The sequence below is a fragment of the Malaya genurostris genome, chromosome 2 (genome assembly GCF_030247185.1).
Source record: "Malaya genurostris strain Urasoe2022 chromosome 2, Malgen_1.1, whole genome shotgun sequence".
Lineage (NCBI taxonomy): Eukaryota > Metazoa > Arthropoda > Insecta > Diptera > Culicidae > Malaya > Malaya genurostris.
The window spans coordinates 321499839-321520901 of record NC_080571.1 but is presented as its reverse complement, the minus strand read 5'-3'; the positions used below and the strand labels follow the sequence as shown (position 1 = coordinate 321520901).

At 37.2% G+C, this 21063-nt stretch overlaps 2 protein-coding genes across 2 annotated transcripts in view; both read right to left on the bottom strand.

Moving 5' to 3' along the window:
- Nucleotides 1-21063, bottom strand: part of LOC131429317 (uncharacterized) — a 61252-nt gene that overhangs the window by 23534 nt on the left and 16655 nt on the right. The window contains exons 3-10 of the mRNA XM_058593381.1: nucleotides 20160-20337; nucleotides 19970-20087; nucleotides 19050-19906; nucleotides 18725-18989; nucleotides 12325-12634; nucleotides 11770-12260; nucleotides 11522-11707; nucleotides 11338-11459 (exon numbers count right to left, since the gene is read on the bottom strand). Of these exons, the coding sequence (XP_058449364.1) occupies nucleotides 11338-11459; nucleotides 11522-11707; nucleotides 11770-12260; nucleotides 12325-12634; nucleotides 18725-18989; nucleotides 19050-19906; nucleotides 19970-20087; nucleotides 20160-20337 (2527 nt within the window). The remainder of the gene's footprint in view (nucleotides 1-11337; nucleotides 11460-11521; nucleotides 11708-11769; nucleotides 12261-12324; nucleotides 12635-18724; nucleotides 18990-19049; nucleotides 19907-19969; nucleotides 20088-20159; nucleotides 20338-21063) is intronic.
- Nucleotides 11076-12791, bottom strand: LOC131431294 (epidermal growth factor-like protein). The gene is made up of 4 exons (XM_058596911.1): nucleotides 12325-12791; nucleotides 11770-12260; nucleotides 11522-11707; nucleotides 11076-11459 (listed from the first exon to the last, which is right to left on the bottom strand). The coding sequence occupies exons 1-4, from the start codon at nucleotides 12640-12642 to the stop codon at nucleotides 11330-11332; spliced, it is 1125 nt and encodes a 374-aa protein (XP_058452894.1). The 5' UTR covers nucleotides 12643-12791; the 3' UTR covers nucleotides 11076-11329.

The window sequence follows — 21063 nt, the reverse complement described above, 5'->3', positions numbered from 1 at the left end:
AAACAACGGTGGAGAGCATTGTACAATATCAGCCGTTCTAATGGCTCTAAAAGTTTTCTAAAGAACTATTAGGATTTGTTGTTCGAAAATCGTAGGGAAATATCCTCAGTTTACGGCAAATCAAGAACAGTTTGCTTAGATTTGTGCACTTTTCGCTGTGTGAAACTCACAGTAATCGAGATCAAGTGAAGCCTTCTTTGTTTTTGCGAAAAATGTTCCAGAGTTTAATGTCGTAGAGAATTACGCAATTTGACCTTTCTGAATGCTAGAAACGAGTCCCTCCAGCATATTGATAGTTTCTTTCAATAAATTATGCAAATCCGAAATGAAATAATCGACATTAAAATTCTATATGCGGCTATTTTTATAGCCGTTAGGACCGCCCATTAGTGAGAAAGCTACAAAAGAAATCACATAAAAGGAAATCTCTTAACAAAAATTCAATCAGTTTGGATTCTATCTCTAAAAGTTTTCTAAAGAACTATTAGGATTTGTTGTTCGAAAATCGTAGGGAAATATCCTCAGTTTACGGCAAATCAAGAACAGTTTGCTTAGATTTGTGCACTTTTCGCTGTGTGAAATTCACAGTAATCGAGATCAAGTGAAGCCTTTTTTGCAAAAAATGTTTTAGAGTTTAATGTCGTAGAGAATTACGCAATTTGACTCTTCTGAATGCTGGAAACGAATCCCTACAGTATATTGATAGTTTCTTTCAATAAATTATGCAAATCCGAAATGAAATAATCGACAATAAAATTCTGTATGCGGCTATTTTTATAGCCGTTAGGACCGCCCATTAGTGAAAAAGCTACAAACGAAATCACATAAAAGGAAATCTCTTAACAAAAATTCAATCAGTTTGGATTCTATCGCCCCTGCGAGCAGATGTGTTTTGTGTCGTCTGCACAGCTAGTTTCGCTTTCGACAAGAGCGATTACGTCACAGCTGCCAGTCATTAGCATTGGGAAAAAACAACGGTGGAGAGCATTGCACAATATCAGCTGTTCTAATGGCTCTAAAAGTTTTCTAATGAACTATTAGGATTTGTTGTTTGCAAATGGTAGGGAAATATCCTCAGTTTACTGCAAATCAAGAACAGTTTGCTTAGATTTGTGCACTTTTCGCTGTGTGAAATTCACAGTAATCGAGATCAAGTGAAGCGTTCTTTGTTTTTGCGAAAAATGTGAAAAAGGGGAATGCGTACATACTTCATACAATTGATATTCGGAAGTGTTAAGGAACACGTCAGTTGTTTTCGTATTCACGACATCCAGTTATGTCTCTGACATTACCCACCCGCCTTTTTATTATCGATTGGTGTGCTTGCTAATATTTGCCGTCTTCTCCAAATTCCTGCTTTTTAAAGCGAGGGTCAAGGAAGATAGACTGTGCTATCAATTCATTGGTTTCAAGGCCCGAAAATCGTTTTACTAATCCATTAATTAGTTGATCGCAGAGTTTCGTGACAGTCTCTGGCATGGGTTTTTCCCGCACTATATATCGTTTCACATAGCGGATCATCGATCTAGAAAGTACTGCAGTTTTAGATAACGATACAGTTTTTTCTTCGGATATTTCAATTGTCACGTGGAAGAAAACTTTGAGAATATCGACAGCGTGTTCAATGATTATCTAATCAACTGAGTCCAACGAGAGATTTGAATCAAAAAGCGCTAACGTAGATAGGGGAAGATGGGGTAAAACCCACCCCCGAGCCATAATGTGGAAGACGATTTAAATTTTGTAACCAGTGAACTTCTTTGCCAATCATTCGGGTTTCTAAAATTAGTTCTAATACAGACGATGTATTTGCAATTTTATAGAAAAATCGTCAAATTTATCGTCTCATATTATTGGGGGCAAAACGACCCGAATTGTGAGAGGCAAAATGCTCAAGAATTCGCTTACAACAATTATCGATAAGTTATCAATTTAATGAATAATAGTAAACAATCTTCCATCTGGCACATATTTTGTCAATGAAAAGTCTCAAGTTTTCTTTAAAGAAGAAGATTTATGAGGGTGCATATTGCCCCGTGGTTTTCATGAGCATTAATCCGATGTTTTGATGGATGTTTACCCGTTGTTTAAGATCATCCTGCCTCTATGTTCACCTAATCGTCACTTCGCGTAATTTAGAATGTATATTTTTCATGTGTTCCACGATCGGGCGTCATGCCCCGCATATATTTCAATAGACATTTTAAAGGGTTATAGAAAATAAGATATTTCATGTATTTTCAATGTATTCAGCGAGTATTTGTACGTAATTTTGAGAAATAATGATTACGGAAGATAGTCATGCATGAAACTCTTCCGTGTTATTCTCTATAGTTAAGATATAGCTACATTTCCTTAGGTGGTGCATTTTATCCCATCTACCCCTACAACAGCCTCTTTGTTTCGCAATATTCTGTCCAACATGTCGTAAGTAGTATTCCATCGAGTAGGGACATCCGGCTTCAATTCCATCGTCGGCTTGTTGAGCTTCTGCTGCATTTCATGAAGCACAAGAGCAGTTATCTTAAAATTTATGGAATATCGTGTCAAAACTGTGCTAATCCATTTCGAAATATTCTCCGCGGTATGTTTATCAGGAAACTCCGAGCATTTCAACAAAACAGATTTCAGTCTACGGATCCGTTGGTCTGTAGAAAATTTTCTGTATTACAGTTGAAAAAATGAGTAGTTAATGCATAGAAGCTTGTATTATTTATGCTGATCCATCCATCGCATGTTATACACACAGCTGGAGCATCGAATAATTTATTTTGCACATTAGCTAAAAGACTATTATAAACTGCCGGCAGCAGACTATTTGTAAGGGTCTTTCTGCTAGGAACAACATTCCTACAAACTTTTTAAACTCCTCATCTTCGACTATCGAAAAGGGGTGAAATTCTTTACAGATCATCTTGAGCAACTGAATATCAAGTGATCGATTTTTTTGGACAGGGACTGGTTTAATAACTTCGATGAAATTAGTCATTAGCGCCTGAGAAACAGGTTGTGAATCATCTTTAACCAAACCTATCGCTGTCGATGTTGATCCTCCAGCAGGAGCTGATGATAAACTAGACGTGGACCCTTCAGGAGGATTCGGCAAAGAACCAGATTTGAAATTCCCAGAAGTTTCTGACGATGCTGTTCTTTCCCACATATTGTTGGATGAATTGTTGAAAGATGCCGCCGCAGATTACCTGTTGATCCTCCAGACAATGCAAGACTCTTTTTGCAGTAATGGCATATGCCCGAGAATTTATCATTTGCCATTTCTTTCCGCTCGAAATGGTACCATATCGCACTGGTACTGATCGACATGATTTCAGTACTATGAAGGTGTACAAAAACTATCATTGCAATGGGTATAAGAAAATAGATCAAAAGTTATCTTACGCTTGCACGCTTCCACTCTCTTCGGTTGCAATCCAATCAGGTTGCAATATTCTCAAATTTTTTCTGAAACCCCTAAAGAATAATTGAACTTTCATTCACAACCGTGAGGACTCGATTGGAATACTGAGATAAAAAAGTTAATTGAGGCAAACAGAGATGCCAGGTCCAAATTTGTAATCTCTGCTGGCAGCTTTAAAAAAGTCGAAATGCTCCTAAGAACGTGTAAAATTTTGTAGATTTGACGAGGTCAACAAAGTTTCAAAAGTTTGCAGATTTCAATAATTCAATTGAAAGTCATCAAAAAATCATTAAATCTTCCGGGAACCAACGATCTGGAGGTGAATAAATATTTGCAGCCTACAACGGAAAATCTACTTTAAAATCTGCAAAACTGGCATCTCTGAAGGTAAATAAAAAAAACACCACCTGATGAATGAATTTTCTTCTCTATTTTAGAAGCCAGAACCACTGAACTGCGATGTCAGATCTACGAAAATCTCCGTAGATCCACGGGTTCGAAAATTTTCTACGGACCAACGTATCCGTAGACAAAATCTACGGAAATTGGATTTTTTTCTACGGAAATCTACGGAAGTTTGAATCTATCAACAGAGAACTACGGGAACCAGTTTTGTCTGGCGAACAGGAAAAAAGTTTCCATCGCGAGCGCTTCCGAGAAAAATGACACTACAACTATTTGGCATCGCTCCGACTGAATGAAGCAGCACACTGAACGGAATCCGGAGCTATGCTCATAACATTTCAGAATGGGTTTTGACTTGACTATAGGCATAAACATTACTTCAGGTTTCTGATTCAATAAAATTTAACACAACCTATTTTATTTAGATATAAAAGCAAGTGAGTTCAATATGTATTAACTTTGCGAGTAGCACTTTAGTAAATTCCATCATTTTCGTTATGGTTTAGGCTACCATGCAATTCCATTTAGTGTACAGAAGCGGTGCATAGACTTTTGCTTATTATTTGCCGCGGCTCAAGATTAATGGAACAACCACGGTTGTCAAATTTGAGCAGCAGAACGGATGAACCACGGTTCTCAGTTTGGCTATCTTTTAATGCTGAGAGCCAAGGCTCTTCTTGAGAGCCGCGGTTCAATTTTGAAGAGCCGTGGTTCGATCGCTCATTGCTACGAGTCAGTTCAAATGAACGGCTCGTGAGCGCTCGCCTATCACTAATCGTATATTCGAGCCCCGACCTAAAAGGGGAGAAGAGGTTGAACTAATCAACATTGCAAAGACATAGCTAATATGTATTTATTTATTTCCTTAGAGTTTCGAAAAAGTTCGACTTAAAATGAATTTTTGGTGATCATGTTTGTCTGTTGAATATTTTTCGAATACATTCCTTAAAAATTTCTTTCTCGAATCTGATCAGAAGCCTACAAGTTAATACAGATTTAAATGTAGCAACCCTGCACGCTATACAAAATTGAACAAAGAACGCTGTGTTCTAGGCGGTGTTGTTTTCTTCTACCGTACCAGCATGTACTGATGCGTACCAATTTTGCATCAATTTGTATGACAGTTTGAATGTTTTGACACTTATTGCCCTATAATTTCGGAACCTGAAGCAGGATCTATTACTGGTTCATTCAGAAGCGGAAATCGGAGACTAGTAGTCCCAAAGTAGATTTAAATCCACTTAATAACAAGGTCTGCCAACAAGATAAGTTTACCAGTAAGTTTTATAAAAAATTGAACTTCGTTTTGCCTTCACTTTTGAAGAAATACTCATGAAATTAAAAACTGTTCACTTATCGTGCTGTAATACCGGAACCGACAGTTGGATCTGGATGACTGACTTTTTGAGACTTTTTGAAAAATTCCAAGACCTTTTATTTGCATCTAAGTTTGTGAGAATCGGTTAAGAAATTTCCGAGAAAATTGAGTGAGCATTTTCTCATAGATTTGCACATTCCGGAACCGAAAATTTCCTTGTAATTCCGGAACCGAAGAACGCATCATTTCAATTGTACTTTATTAGTCATCTTAAAATTAAGTACAGTTACTTATATAGGCTGCATGGAGAATATATAAACTTTTGAGTTTGTGCAGACTTCTTTACAAACTTTGTTTACGATTTTCGAAATTTTTCTATGGTTGTAGCATGTTGTTTATATTGAAAAAAGTCTTTCTTCGCGTGAACCCAATACCGCTCGATAGGTCGCAATTCCGAGCAGCTAGGAGGATTCGCCTCATTCGGTACAACATGGACTCCAGGGTTGCGAACGGTACCGGAGAATGACACGAAACAGCAGACAGTCAAACCGCACAAATGGTAGCTGTCGCCAAATGAACTTTGCCGTGACTGCAGCGGATAAAAATGTCATAGCTCTCATGACATTTTCTCTCGTGGATGTACCCGTATGCTCGCATCGGTAGCTGTTCTCCTCTCTTCAATCAGAGAATGGCTTACCACAAAGAACAGTTTCTCCTTTCAAATTCTACAAATTTCGAGAGACATCCACCAACAAGGCTCAACGTTGAAATTCGTTTTATGCCTGTTCTCACGGGGTGTATAGAGACATACACATGTAAGTTTTGGTCCGCTATGCAGACGGTTTTTCTGCATTCTTTTTTGTTGCTCCGCACTCTCGTTGGAAGGAAGCGGTTCGGTGAGCAAAGCTGAAAAGCAGTGTTAACTAATGCTTTGATTTCCAGCCGGGATGGTGGCACGAATTTGTAGAGGTTTGGTGCATAATGTATTATATATATATATATATATATATATATATATATATATATATATATATATATATATATATATATATATATATATATATATATATATATATATATATATATATATATATATATATATATATATATATGTATATATATATATATATATATATATATATATATATATATATATATATATATATATATATATATATATATATATATATATATATATATATATATAAGTTATGTATTAGGGAAAAATAGTATTAAGCACCCCACCTTAGTAAAAGCCCCCTTTTTCAAATAAACTTCTTTTTTCAAACATTCAAACATACTTCTTGCAGTAACATTATCTTTCTGCAGGATCTTTCGGCTTTGCAATTTCGCAAATCTATCAAGACCATGAATCAATATGTTTCTCAACATTAATTAAACTGTGTACTCACATTTTCGAAGAAATCAACGATAAATTTAGAGATTTAATTTTTTTTTAGCTACAGGATAATAGATTACTAATAAAATCGTTTGGCATGCAACGAGCTGTTTTGTGTGGAAATTTTATTGAGCCTACTTTATTTACGTGTAAAATAAGATTTGAGTTAAATGCTAATACAATCTGATACTTAATATCACTGACGCTGTTGCAACAAAGCGAAACTTCTTTCAAGTATTGTTTCATTGAATAGATTACCTTCAGCCAAATGCATTAATAGCAAATTCATCCACATTCAGCATTAATAATGGCTTGATACCTTCGAAGTGTTTTTTGGAAACAATTCGTGTGTATTTTTCTCAAAACTACTTCCAAACTTTGTGAAATAATTCCATTTGAAAATAAACGCTGTAAAATCACAAAAGTTAATCGTTAACAATGACGAAAACCAGCTGTTTTAGTTGAAAACTTCTAAGCCAGATTTAATGGCATTTTAGTTTTAAACGGTGGCACTACACCGGTGTGAAGCATATATATACATATATATATATATATATATATATATATATATATATATATATATATATATATATATATATATATATATATATATATATATATATATATATATATATATATATATATATATATATATATATATATATATATATATATATATATATATATATATATATATATATATATATTGTTCCGGTTGTCGAATCGCGTTGAACCGCTGCCCGCTGCGTTTTCTTTTCATAACTACGTTTGTTTCATAAGGAGTACTAGCCATGCAATGATTCACCAAGAAACAGCTGTGAAGTCTGTTGAAACAGGAAGGAAAAATTCCTCAAAAGGAATGTAATGCCAAGACTTTGCTTTGCATAAGTTTCTCTTTGCCTTAGCAATACATTTCGAATATCATATATGTATGTCGGAATTCATAAGTCAATCTAAATACTGTTTTTACCAAGCGATTTGCTATTATAAATTACATTAAATAAAAAACATTCATTTTCTACATGATCTTATAATTATTCCAGAATTCCAGGTAGCCCGCTGCGGTGTGAAGCAATATAGACAGCGTCGCTCTAACTCTAATGCAGTCCAGAGCAGTCACAACCGATATGACTGTCCAGTTATAGAAATGTCATGACATTTCGAGCTCGCGACATTTAAAAAAATCTTGAACGAAAATAAATGCAGCAGCTACCTATCCAGAATGTACGTACACTACCGCAGAGCGAACGGTGTGGCTTTGACTGCTGTGAGAGAGTGCGACAAAATGAACTGTTCCCAATGTTGCTGTCGTGTGTCGTGGCTCTCACGACTGCACCTAGCTATCGTGTCATTGCGTGTTGGCTACTGTTAAACGTAGCAGCTGAGCGGATCGTTGGTAGTGGCTGTCTTGTGCTTAGCGACAGTTAAAAAAAATGTCAAATTTTCGCACCCCTGATGGACTCTATCCGCTTTATGCCATTCCAAAACATCTATGACGTAGTGAAAAGATTCCCAATCAGGCCATATCAGCTAGGGAACGACATGGCTGCGTAGGAATGGTAAAAATCGTTTCTTAAGGCAAGCGGTATATTTCCTTGCTTATCGTTTCGGTAGTGATGAAGCATTGGCTTGTTTGACCACAGATGCATATTGTCTGCCAAAGTAACTTTTTTTTTGAAAACCTTGGCCTTTTTATTCGTCCTGAAATGCTATTCTATGCCGTTCCGTTACATGGCAGTATAAAAAGGCATTCCAGGGAGCTGCTTGAAGTCTTCCAGCACATAAAATTCATCGTCATTATCACGCAGGAATATTTCGTCAAATATTCGTGATACAACTTGCAAGCCTGGGTTTCAGCCGTTACATTCTGTTTATCATTACGGTTCGGTACAGTTTTCACCTTGGAAACCGGTGCTTGAAAGTATGCACGAAAGTTGGAGACATTTGTATGTTTCTAGCCACAGTACGTACCGATAGATCTGGTCTCTTCTGCAATATTTGCTTCACCTTCGCTTCCTTCTGGTGATTCGGAATCCCTTAGCTTTCCTTGCTGTTGTCAATCGTGTATCGAAAGATTTAAGATCGTTATGGACCGTACTTGCTGGAAAACCAAACTGTTTTGTAAGTTTTCTTACTGACAGATCCGGATTTTTATTGCGACCACACACAGTTCTTTCGACGTTGATGAAGGATTTTCGGAGATATACGTATTTGAGAGTGTCCAGATTTTGCCGCGAACAAGCCTTAATAAATAAACTTCCTCCAATATTAAATTGAATTGAGTGGAACAAAGAGTATATTATTTAAAAATGGTGTTCATTTTCAAAATCTCAAATGATATGCTGTCATGAAATTTGTGTGATCGGATTGAAAGAGGAATTGACTTGCACAGGCACAATACTAGAAATGCATCTGATGCGAAAATACAAAGCTTCCCAGATTGCAAAACGATGAGCAGCCATCTCCACGAGCACCACGGGATAGGGGATTTGTTGGTAGGGAGGGAAAGAGATCCGGATATGTTTTGGTAAACAATATGATCTCAACAAAACCTGCTTTTCGATACTCAGGATAAAGATAATTAGTTAGAAAAATATAAAATTATTCCAAGGAACGATCTCACCAGTATCCCTTTTCTCCTGTACGCTCTGCTGTCAGCAACGCGAGATGAAACACGACCACTGAAAGGATAAAATAAAAACACTCGCGAATGGGTCCGCTACAGACCACCCCTTGACATTCAGTCTGAATGACACGATCGACTTGTAAACTTTCACCCATTCCATAGAAATCTAACAACACCGACAATGACATGCAGACGGCGCTTCGATCGGTTAACAGGTTAACATAGTAAATTTTTGGGGCGGTAAATTCTCAATTTTCGCCGCTTGAGCATCTTTAGTTTCGCGGATCAATATTATTCAATAAATAGTGTTCTCACTACTAAACGCACACTTGCCACACCTGCATGATCACTCAAAATAACTATTTCAACCAAATTTTTAACTATACGTATCAAACAACACATTGAAATTATACTTTTTTGAGAGCAGCACCAGAACACCACATCGCACTTCCAGTGATGCCAACTCTCCTCTCTCATCTGAAGTGCAAATAACATCTGTACTTTGCAAGAAGTATCGTTTTTTGGAAAGTTCAATCAACTTCACATTAAACTTCTTTTCTTAGAGGCACTTATTATATCTACCCCCCACAAATACCCTTAAGCAAATAAACAATTCATGGAATTATAAATAATTAAATATCCAAGTATCTCAAGAACAGCTAATTTTAAAAGAAAGGATACCATGAACCAATTTATCACCTTCAACCTGTAGAATGATATTCTATTCTCTCAACGAGAACTTGAAATTTCGAATATATCTGTAAATTTTTTTAGATGTAACTTCTTTATTTTTCAAAAGGCACGGATGGGATAGCCATCAATCTGTAGGTTTTAATAACAGCTTTGAAATAAAAATCATCAAAAAAAAATGGAACCCTGATTTTTTTATTTATTTATTAAAAGTTATTTTCAGTGTATATTTTTTTAGAGTGCCCTATCGATTCCGTACAAGTTCTTCCTGAATGCCATTTTTGTACAATTAACGGTTTCCGAGTTACAAAGATTTGAAATAGACAATTTTAGTGAAATGCAAAAATACATACGTCCTTTTTAAAAATTAGTCGTGAGTTTCAGTTTCATCCAAATCGGAGAAGGTCGAGTCTGATGATCTGCCAAGCATTTCTGTAATTGCTCATTTGAGTCTGTTGTCTCGATGTGAGTTTTCATGGAGTAAAACTGGAAAAGAAGCTTTTCGTTTCCATTTTTTTGGCTTCAACTATTGTTTATTGCATTTTTATGTGCCTGATAGTTTATACACACATTTTAGTTTTCTTACACATGCCAAGATTTCTAGTTTCGAAAAATACGTTTTTCGTGCATTACCCGACTTTATATATTATCTTCATTATATCATTTATCGGGCGTTGCTTGAAAAAGCTGGCTGAGCGCATAAAAAACTTATTTTCTTTGGCTCAAAGTGAAAAAAAAATAAACTGGTTGGTACTGGTTGAAATATGTGATGCAATATATATATTATCGTCTAGATAAGTCGTCCAGCTCACACCTTTGTAGGGGTATGAGGCGGGACCATCATCGTCATCATCATCATCATCATCATCATCATATTAATTGTCGTAACACCATATTGTTATTCACGACGACGGATTCAATAAGACTTGTAAGTCGATGACTTAGAGTCTTATATAGTTTCTCTGATCTTGAATGTGAACAACTGTAAGGTAGTAGAATGTCTATCGCGAAAGTATTAAACTGTTCATTGTTTCTTTGTAACGAAACCGATTTGAATCGACTTGTCTATGCTAAATTTGTATGTTTTAAATCTTACAAGTACGATAAGCCGTTTGGAAAAGTTTAACGTTTAAACTTACTCTTTCTTTCAAGTGTATTGAATAAAATTGAATAAACTGTGATTATTCGTCACATTCGGGTGGTAACAAAAGTCACACTGATCTCGATATTAAACAAAATTTATTTGAAAAACCTCCAATCACCGCATAACCGCATTTTTGCTTTGTCAATTTGTTGATATCATGACCGCATCTATCGCTCTTTCGCTTGGTTGAAGTTATTCGCTTGGTTGAAGTTTTCTCCAGATGGCCCTTTTCGCTGTTAAACGATTCTCTTATCAACGTTTTATGTATTTCGCAAGTCACGTCATAACATCATGGCTAGGTCGTCGTTGGTTGCAAAACTTTTCGAATCTCTCTACACACGTTTCACACAGGCTTGACTTCCTTTCAGGCTGCGATCCTTGATGTAGCCGGAATTGCACAGACACATATTTGGTCCGGAGCAGACTCCGTTCGGGCAGCCATTCGGACAATGAGGCAAACATCTGTTGAGAAAATGAAAAGATAAATTTTCATATGGCACCGAATAAACGATTCGCGACTGTACTTCAGTGGATTGATCTCGTCCAGAACATAGCCCCGATTGCAACTGCATGTGTTCGGTCCCGTACATACGCCGTTCAAACAAGGCCCATCGCAAGACGGTTCACAGTTATTGCTGAAGTTGCCCTGTTTGTAGCCTGGCTTGCATGTGCATGTTTCCGGTGCCGTGCAGACTCCGTTGAAGCATCCACTAGTGAAAAATTAAAACAAGACGTTCAATTTGTGATTTAAACTTGCACGAAAAACACTCACTCGGAGCAAACGGGCTCACATCCATTTTCACTTTCCTCATATCCCGGTCGACATTGGCAAACTCCGGGGGCGACGCAATCTCCAGCACCACATCCTTTTTCGCAACGGGGAACACATTTACCTTTCTCGTTCTGTTCATAACCATCCGTACATTCGCACTTCTCCGGGCCTACGCACCGGCCATTTCCACAACCACCGGTGCACTTGTAAACACAAAACTGATGCGTTTCATCCAGTTCGAATCCATTCTTGCACACGCAAAGTTTGAGAGCCAGATCACAGTCGCCATTGTCACATCCGATCGGACAAGTTGGAACACACTTTCCTTGGTGGTTTTTCACAAAATCCGGATAGCAAGAGCATGTATTCGGTCCGACGCACAAACCGTTGAAGCAGGGTTGATCGCACACCGGATCACACTTGCGGAAGTTGTGAACGTTACGTTCGTAACCCTTGCAGCAAACCTGAACTCGACTCAGCGATAGATCCGACTGAAGGCGGGCAGATAAACATTTTTTTTCAATTTTCGGTTGAGTTTCTATAAAAGATACTTACTCCATTTCCGGCTGGTATAACTTTGGTGTTCGGTTTCAACAGACTTACGGTGGGAACTTCTTCGAAGCAAACTCCGGTCGGGATCAGATTTTTAGTTTTGTTCATGAATTTGTCCAATGCACTTTGCGATTCGTTGCCACGCTGCAGCTCCATCATCATGTTTTCCCTTGGTTGATCTTCTACGATAGTTTGGTTGAAGTTAATCATCTGAACGACTTGGCCTCCTCCTTTCCGCCAGGTTTTGATTCCTTCCTGTCCAAACACCATTGTCATCCAGCATGCTGCTGCTGCCGTCAAAAAGATCAACTTGCTGAACATCGTGTTGAGATGAATTGAAAACCTTCCGAACTACGTCCGCCTCCTTCAATTGCTTCTCACGGATTAATGAAAACAGTTCCAGTTAACACGCTTCATGAAGAATGAATTTGAAATTTTATAGAAAACGAGACGAGATGGCGAGGAATTCCCTGAATAGCTGTGGGCGATTGTTCCTCGTGTACAGTACGTATTATTATTATCGCTCTTTGGTGGAATAAGTGGATAAAATAAACAGTCGAGTGCCTGTCGGTAGCACATTTGTTTGATAGAAACGACACTTACTCAGCTCATTTGATGTATGATTCGACCAATGACGGGAGTGCTTGAAAGTGTAAATGATCCGGTAATGAAGCTAGGAAGTTCGACTGGGGATTCTGAGAAAACGATCACAATGAGAGAATTCATTAGAATTAAAGATCTTACACAACATGAGCGTTTATCAAATTTAGCTACCTATGATGCATAATCTTTCCATTGGATGGTATAACTGATTGTACTAGGGCCGTTGCATTGAGTTTTGTGCTCTTTCTTCACAATGTATGATGGGCCCAAAATTAGATTCAAATGATAGGTTCTGTAGCATAATCAAAGTTACTAAATTTGATTCATATTTAACTTCCTGTACTGGATTTATGGGTGCATGAGCGCAATGATATAAGTAACGATGATGGATGGACTCTATTCGGTTTTATCGGTCCCCAGTCTAATAGTTTTACAATTTCCTGTTGTACCCTAACGGGCTAATAAGGTTTAATATTTTCAAAAGTCGTATCAGTGTCGTCGCGAAACAAGGGACGGAATCAATGACATCGGAAATGTATCCTAAAAATTGGAAATATTGATGGCCGTACTGATTACGGTACCGAGAACCATAGTATTGGAGCGCATGCTATTTAATCTAACTTACTTTCCGTGTCCGATTGTCGGTGCCAGAGTTACGAACTCATAAGTGTGATAGACTATATCTTATTATCTATCTTCTAGTTATATTATAGTAACTAATTTTCTACCTTCCACTACAGGAGACCAGCTCAGTGCGGTAAAACTTAATTTCAATCGAATATTGTTAGATGAAAATGAAATTTATGGCCATCGATTGTCAGTATATCCTTTCTCATTCATTTTAATTTTGTTGCCGAAGATCCCAGAACTCCTAATGTGCCCTAAGCACAAACATAGGCTAACCCCTAAATGACCACAACTCATCGTCCATCGAATAACCGTACATAACCATTTGAAGTTTTGCTTGCTCAGTTTGTAGTGCCAAGTAGTGTTTCATTGTCTACACTGTGGGTAGTGAGCAAGTGCGAATGAATAGGCTTGAACATCAACTCGATAACACAAAACTCACTCCGACCATAATGATAAATAGAGGGTGGCGGTTCTCATTTGAGTTTTGAATTATCACCAGCAAGTTAAAACCGATAATTTCGACTGTTTGAAATGTATTAAGATGTGTTTCGAAATAATACAAATGAAAACTGAAAGAGGGAACAATGAATTCATGTGTATTTTGTAATTGATATTTCAGTTATCGTGACTGGTTTACCTTTCATTCAATATCTTGAACCAATTCGAATGTTTACCTGAACCTCACTTGAGGGCCGCTTTCTCATTGAATTTTTAGAGATATTTTGTCACTTCAGGAGGTAAACTGACGGTAATTAAACTGAGCTTCGGTAGAAAGCGAAACGAATGAAGGATGGGATGATGCCCCTTCGCTGCGACAGCGAAGATAGTGTGTTAGAATGTGAAGTTTACTGCAGTAGAGTGATCGTCAGTGTGTGCACACATTCGATTTTAATTGAATTGAATGAAGTTTTACAGCACTGGTCCAGCTTAAGCATTACGTCAAGGCAAATCACTCGAGTTTCTGGTATGCAGGAAAGTGAAGATAAAGGTATTTTTTCATTTACCGTACTAACCGGAAAAAGAAATTTCATATCGTCTTGTTCACCCTTGAGTACTATCATTCTACTATTTATTTATATTATTGTTTATTGGTTATAAGTCCGTTTTTAATTTGCTTATTTATTTATGTATTTTTTTGATAAATCATCTATTTATTCATTAACTTACTTATTCACTTATTTATTCATTCATTTATACAGGGTTGTGCCAAGGAACTTGATACATTTTCTTCTCCGGTTACACCGAAACCGAACAAGGGAGGAAGAATGAATGTTTATTTTCGTCCAGTAGTTTTCTATCATGGAGCACTGGAGAGTGGAGTGTCGCTCACCACATTTTTATTTACAAATCATTTATGAAGAATCAGTCGTACGTTACAACTATTCGTGAGTTTGAATAACATTTTAAATTAACAGAGCAGATTTTCCACAACCTAGAATAGGTTCTTCGCGGCATGATAACGAAAATTTTACTTGTTTTCCGCGTTTTCACATAGATGAAACGGCAAATCATCTTTGACCATTTGATGGAAAGTACAACGAGAAATTTGAAGAGCAGTCGCATGTTTCTTACCCGAACGCGCGAAATTCTTTACAAGAGCGGATCAAACTCGTTCAACATTCTCTGGTATCCGGACAGTCCGGACGTGGTCCGGAGGTTTTATATTGTTCACAGAACCTGTTTTTACAAAACTTATCACCCACAGCTGATTACGCGAAGGCACCGGCATTTTCAGCTTAAAATCAAAATGTTATTTTTTAAACTCACAAATAGTTGTAACGTACGACTGATTCTTTAAAATCGAGTTGAAAATAAAAACGCGGTGAGCGACACTCCAGTGCTCCATGATGGAAAACTACTAGACGAAATAAACGTTCATTCTTCTACTTTCCGATGGCGTGCTTGGTTTCTCCCTCCCTTGTTTGGTTTCGCTGTTAACGAAGAACGAAATGTGATTCCTTTGCGCAACCCTGTATATTTTTTTATTAATTTATTTACTCACTTATATATTTATTAATTATTGATAAACTTATTTATTTTTATACTTGTATTTTTTTTGTTAATTAGTTTGTCTATTTATTCAATAGTGTATTTATTTGTTTATATATGTACTTATTCATTAGTGTATTTAAATATTTATTCATTTGTATATTAAATTATTACTTATTTATTAAGTGAATGAATATAATTCATTTATTACTATATTTATAGATATATTTGTATATATTTACACATTTATGCAGTTAATTATTAATTATTTAGGGAAGTTCGGGCCTGGCTAGCCTAGATGTTTTGCTTTGTGGTTTGCGCCGTCATGAAGATACAACTCAGTTCGAAAATATTGTGAGATTTTACATACATCGAAACCTCCATTCACGAACTAAACGGGGGTTCGTAAAAAGAGGTTGTTCGTAAAAAAAGTTTACGTTATTTGGGATTTGGTTCGTAAAAATAGTTTACGTTATTTGAAATTTACTTCGGAAAAAAAGTTTTGTGTGATTTTAATGTGGAAACCGCGCATCATATGGTTATTTTCGGAACGGATGTGAAGAGTAAGTGCAAGAAAATGATGTTTGGGCTCGTTTCAAAATCGAAGATGGCGGCTTCCGGTTTATTGAGATTGCCTAACAATATGGGTATCTTCGGAACGGAATTGATTAGTAGATGTCGGAAAACGATGTTTTAGGTAGTTTTGAAATTCAAGATGGCGACTCCCGGCTTGTTGATATTCCTTGAAAACCCTTACATAATGGGTATTTTCGGAACGGGATTTATGAGTAGATGTCAGAAAACGATGTTTGAGGTGGTTCTTAAATCCAAGGTGGTAAGATTTAGAAGTAGACGTCGGAAATGCAAAACAGTGACTTCCGGTTTATTAGTATCTTTTGAAAATATTTGCCATTTTTCTTGAACTTGGTATTCCTTTAAAACACTATACCGGAAGTCACCTCATTGAATTTTGAAACGAGCTCAAACATCGTGTATTGGTATCCAATATGTTTCGGAAATTTCTTTGTTTTATGGGTTTATAAGGCATATCGATAAATCGGAGGATGTTATATTGGAATTCGAGACGACACCAAACATAGTTTTGCGGCATCTGTTCATTAAATACTTTCCAAAAATACCCATATTGTTTAAGTTTTCAAGGAATATCGATAAACCGGAAGTTCCCATCTTGTATTTTAGAACCACCTGAAACATCGTTTTCCGATATTTACTCTGTTCCGAAAATTCCCATTTTGTTAGGGGTTTTAAGCAATATCAATCAATCGGAAGTCGCCATCTTGGATTTAAGAACCACCTCAAATATCGTTTTCCGACATCTACCCATCAATTCCTTTCCGAAAATACCCATATTGCAAGGGTTTTCGAGGAATATCAATCACCCGGAACTCGCCATCTTGAATTTCCAAAATACCTCAAACATCATTCTCCGGAATCCAAAAACACCCATATTGTACTAGTTTCCATGGAGTCGGAAATCGCTTTCGATGTATACCAAAACCTCTTTTTACGAAGTAGGTTCGTAAAAAAAGTTTACGTTATTTGGGATTTGGGTCGTAAAAAGAGTTACGTAAAAATAGTTACGCACAAAGAGTTACGTAAAAAGAGTTACGTAAAAAGAGTTACGTAAAAAGAGTTACGTAAAAAGAGGTAACGTATAAAAAGTGTTCGTAAACGGAGGTTTGGGTGTAATATTTATAATTTTTATATAAATGGAGCGTCGTATTTCACACAAACTTATATTCCAGAACATGTTAAAATTGTGCGATTTGAAAATTGCATGGCTTGAAATCGAGTGAAATAAAAAACAAAAGATCGATAGCAACAGCGCGACATGAACCGAGAAACATTAGATCACAAAGCACGCCAGTCAATCGACTGAGCCACAGAAGCACATATCTGCTTACTGAATAATTGATAAATATGAAACCATACAGCGGCACTTGGTAGCCGAGTGCAAATAACACTCGGAGCCTGTAAAATTCTGTACAAGTTAATTAGTTATTTTTTACAAGTGAAATGCATTCACGCACAGACTGTGGGACTCTCCACAGGACTACCATTGCATAATTGGAACTACCCACTAAAAGACCTTGGATCTCCAACCCTATCTCCCTGGAGCTATTGTTAGGTATTATTTCGGGGTGAAGTTGAGTAATTATGAATTGTATCGTTTGTTGAATTATGTTACCTATAAAATTCCTAATTTTTTTCTGTGAACCTTTCAGCACATGTGTGATTTTATTTATTCATGAAGAAAAACAGGTAAACAGTTAGTAATAATCAGGGCTGGACTAGGTTGGCCAAGTTTAGTAAAATATGTGAAACACATCAAACGCATCAATGGAAAACGTTTATCGATGAGTTTGAAAAGTTGGATACACCATGTTGTATTACGTATTCACGAAAAATACTCCACTCTTTACTTTTCAGTTTTTTTTAACTATTTTGGGCGTAGTTTCGAAACCTTTAGTAAAAGTTTTAACAGCTCCCGGTGCTTTTCTTCTCCTTAAGTACAGTTTTTTTAACGATGGACGAGTTTTTGTTCAGTGTTGGGTCTGTGACAAATCCTGTCAGAAACTCTAAATGCAAAATATGATGGTACCATTGAATTTGAATAAAATTGAAATTATTATTTTTATCATCAATTTAAAATTTTTAATTATTCAAATCTCATACTTCTTTTCGTTAATAATTTTTATCTATTTTTCTTATTCAATTCGCGTGTAAATATGTATATTTTTCTTGTAATCATCAATATTAGCATAATATTCGATTTAGTTGAAAAGGGTCAGCATTTTACGAATTCCAAAGTGCACATTGCTTTTCGCTAAATTGACAACTCGGCCAGCCAAACTCCCCCAACAAAATTCGGCCAACCTACCCCAATGAATACAACCCACGATTTACAGTATGTGCCGTGCCTAAAAATGAACAACTATGTTCCTGTACGAACAAGAATGACCTAATGCTCCACAAAAATTATCATAGTTGTCGCTACTTAGAGTCTTTCCATAACAGACACTTGGGCAATCTGTCCCATTTGGACAATTAGCCCTGGTCTCCCTTACTTTTGAAAACTGCGGCATTTGGGATGGACATTTCGATTAGTTCGTACATTGAAGAAAACGGCCGATTTAACATACATAACATCTTTAATTATTTTCCTTTTATTTCATCAATCACTTTCACCGGTGTCATTTTGGAGTCGGTGAGTATAGACTTGGAAAAATGTTTGCTGTCGGTTCCCGCCGAGGATGCGTTCATGTCCTCGAATGGCGGGTACTGAATCTCATCGTAGATATGCTCAAGGCTGTATTTCCGTGCAGGGACCACCTGTGGCAGTTTACTGCTACTAATAGTAAAGTTGTAATTGTACGGTGATGATTTATTCACCGATGTGTTGTTTGCCGGAACATCGTAGTGTTCTAAAATAAAACAAAAATCAAATTTATTAAGCTAGTGAGTGAATTTTCTAACAATTTTACCCAGTTGAGTATTTCCGTTTCGCTGATTTTTTGACTTCACTTTTGTGTAAATCACCCGCGGAAGATCCGGGAGTGGTTCAAGAATTCTAGGACTATCCGGTCCCTTTTCATCGTCCGTGCACTTGACGGTTTGTTGTTGCTGCTGTTGTTGTTTTTTCATTGTCTTGCGATTGAGGTTCTTCATGTAAGCCACCACCGACAGCAGCAGAGCTAATGTCAGCAATAGACAGGAAATGGTAGCAATCGCCTGTTTGTTATTCACTTCCTCCTGTTCGACTTCCTCCCCGGATGATTCCTTCCCGTTGATCAATTCTACCAAATCGGAATGGTTATCAGATTCTACGTAAACAAACTCTGTTCTGTTTCCATTGACGGTCCCACCTCCTTCCGATGGAGATTCCACACTGTTCAGGGATGTGTCAATGAAGGTAATTTCTACTTTAGTAGTCGAAGCTACAATCTCGTAAATAGTGTCATTCTTGGTAGCATCGGTCGTAGTCGTTAGATCATCCAACGGAACTAGACTGATACTGGTATTAGCAGGTAGATATTCCTGATACGACTGAGCGTAAGTAGCGTTGCTCGAAAACGGCTCATGAATCTCTGCTTGCACGGTGACCGATTCTGTAGTGACGGAACCAACGGTTGTGTTCACTTTAATCCATTGTTCTACGGATATCCGCTCGGTGCTTTCATTCGACCAGTTATTTTCCACTACTCGAGTAATGTTTTCGAACATCACTTGACCGTCGTCGACAAGACAATTGCCGGTTATGTGATTGCATCTAGAAGTGTTGCAGTTGCAGCGGTTCTTGCACAATGTTCCGTAATGTCCTGCCGGACAGGGAGATTCACAACTATAAGAGAATAGTATAAGCATTAGATGATTATAAATATGTCGGTGGTTTGGTAGACTCAACTGATGCCCAATCCAACCATCCGAACAACGGCAGTGCCCCGTTTTTGCGTCGCACACCGAATGATTCTGGCAATGGCAGCGACTTTTACAGCTCTCGCCCCAAGTGCCATTTCGGCAACCTGAAATAATGGGAAAAGGGGATGACAAAGCTAACATAAAAGTCGTATCAAATGTATCCTTTGAAAAATTACGTTGCGTGCAGTGTTTTCCGGTGAAACCATGCTCACAGTTGCAACTGTTGGGTGCCTGACAGGTTCCTCGTCCACATCCACCGCGGCAAATTGGTCGGCAGACTCGAGCAGTGGCATTCGTGATGGTACTTTCATATCCCTCACAGCAGTATTCTATTCGGCGTGTTTTGGTGACGTTCTGAAAAAAAAGTAATTGATCTTGTTTAACTCTTTACTCTTAACTTGGACTGAATTGAAAAACCATTTTTTCAGGTTTTAGTACATTTCTTTATTATCGCCTTCAAAATAGGCTCATTTTGAACCAATATTCCAGCGGTCAATACAATTTTCTATACACTAGCCATAGACCTTGGCCGTTCCTTCAACGAATCAATTTTTATGGTTTCGATTCATGGCGCGTTCCCCGGAGTGAATATTTTAGTTTAAAAAAAAGAGAAAAGTCAAAGGGGGGCCAAATCTGGCGAATATGCTGGCTGAGCGATTACTTTGGTTTCGGGTTTGGCCAAAAATTCAGTCACCATCATGCAAAAAACTCAGTTCTTTCGGTACGAGCTTGGCATGAGTCTATTCATAAGAGATGCCAAGATCCTCTCCTGTCTCTCTAATGCTAACACGACAATTTTTCAGCATAATTTCCTTCACTTTTTCGATGTTATCGTCGTTAACAGAGGTGGAGGGTGAACCGCATAATACAAATTTTCTACGATCTCACGACCCTCACTGAATGCTTTACACCACTCAAATACTTGCGTTCTCGATAAAGTAGATACGATAACACTACTGCAACATTTTTAATGATTTCGTAACTAAAATTTCATTTGAAAAACAAAATTAGCTATACAAATAGCTATACAAATTTTTCGTGTCTTAAACAAACAGTAGCCAAACATATCCCACATATCCC

Excerpts from the sequence above, each read along its gene's own strand:
- LOC131431294 (XM_058596911.1), bottom strand. The coding sequence starts at position 12,642 with ATGTTCAGCAAGTTGATCTTTTTGACGGCAGCAGCAGCATGCTGGATG. Across the intron at positions 12,261-12,324 it reads TTATACCAGCCGGAAATGGA|TCGGATCTATCGCTGAGTCG; the intron begins GTAAGTATCTTT and ends GCCCGCCTTCAG. Across the intron at positions 11,460-11,521 it reads GACGAGATCAATCCACTGAA|ATGTTTGCCTCATTGTCCGA; the intron begins GTACAGTCGCGA and ends TTTTCTCAACAG.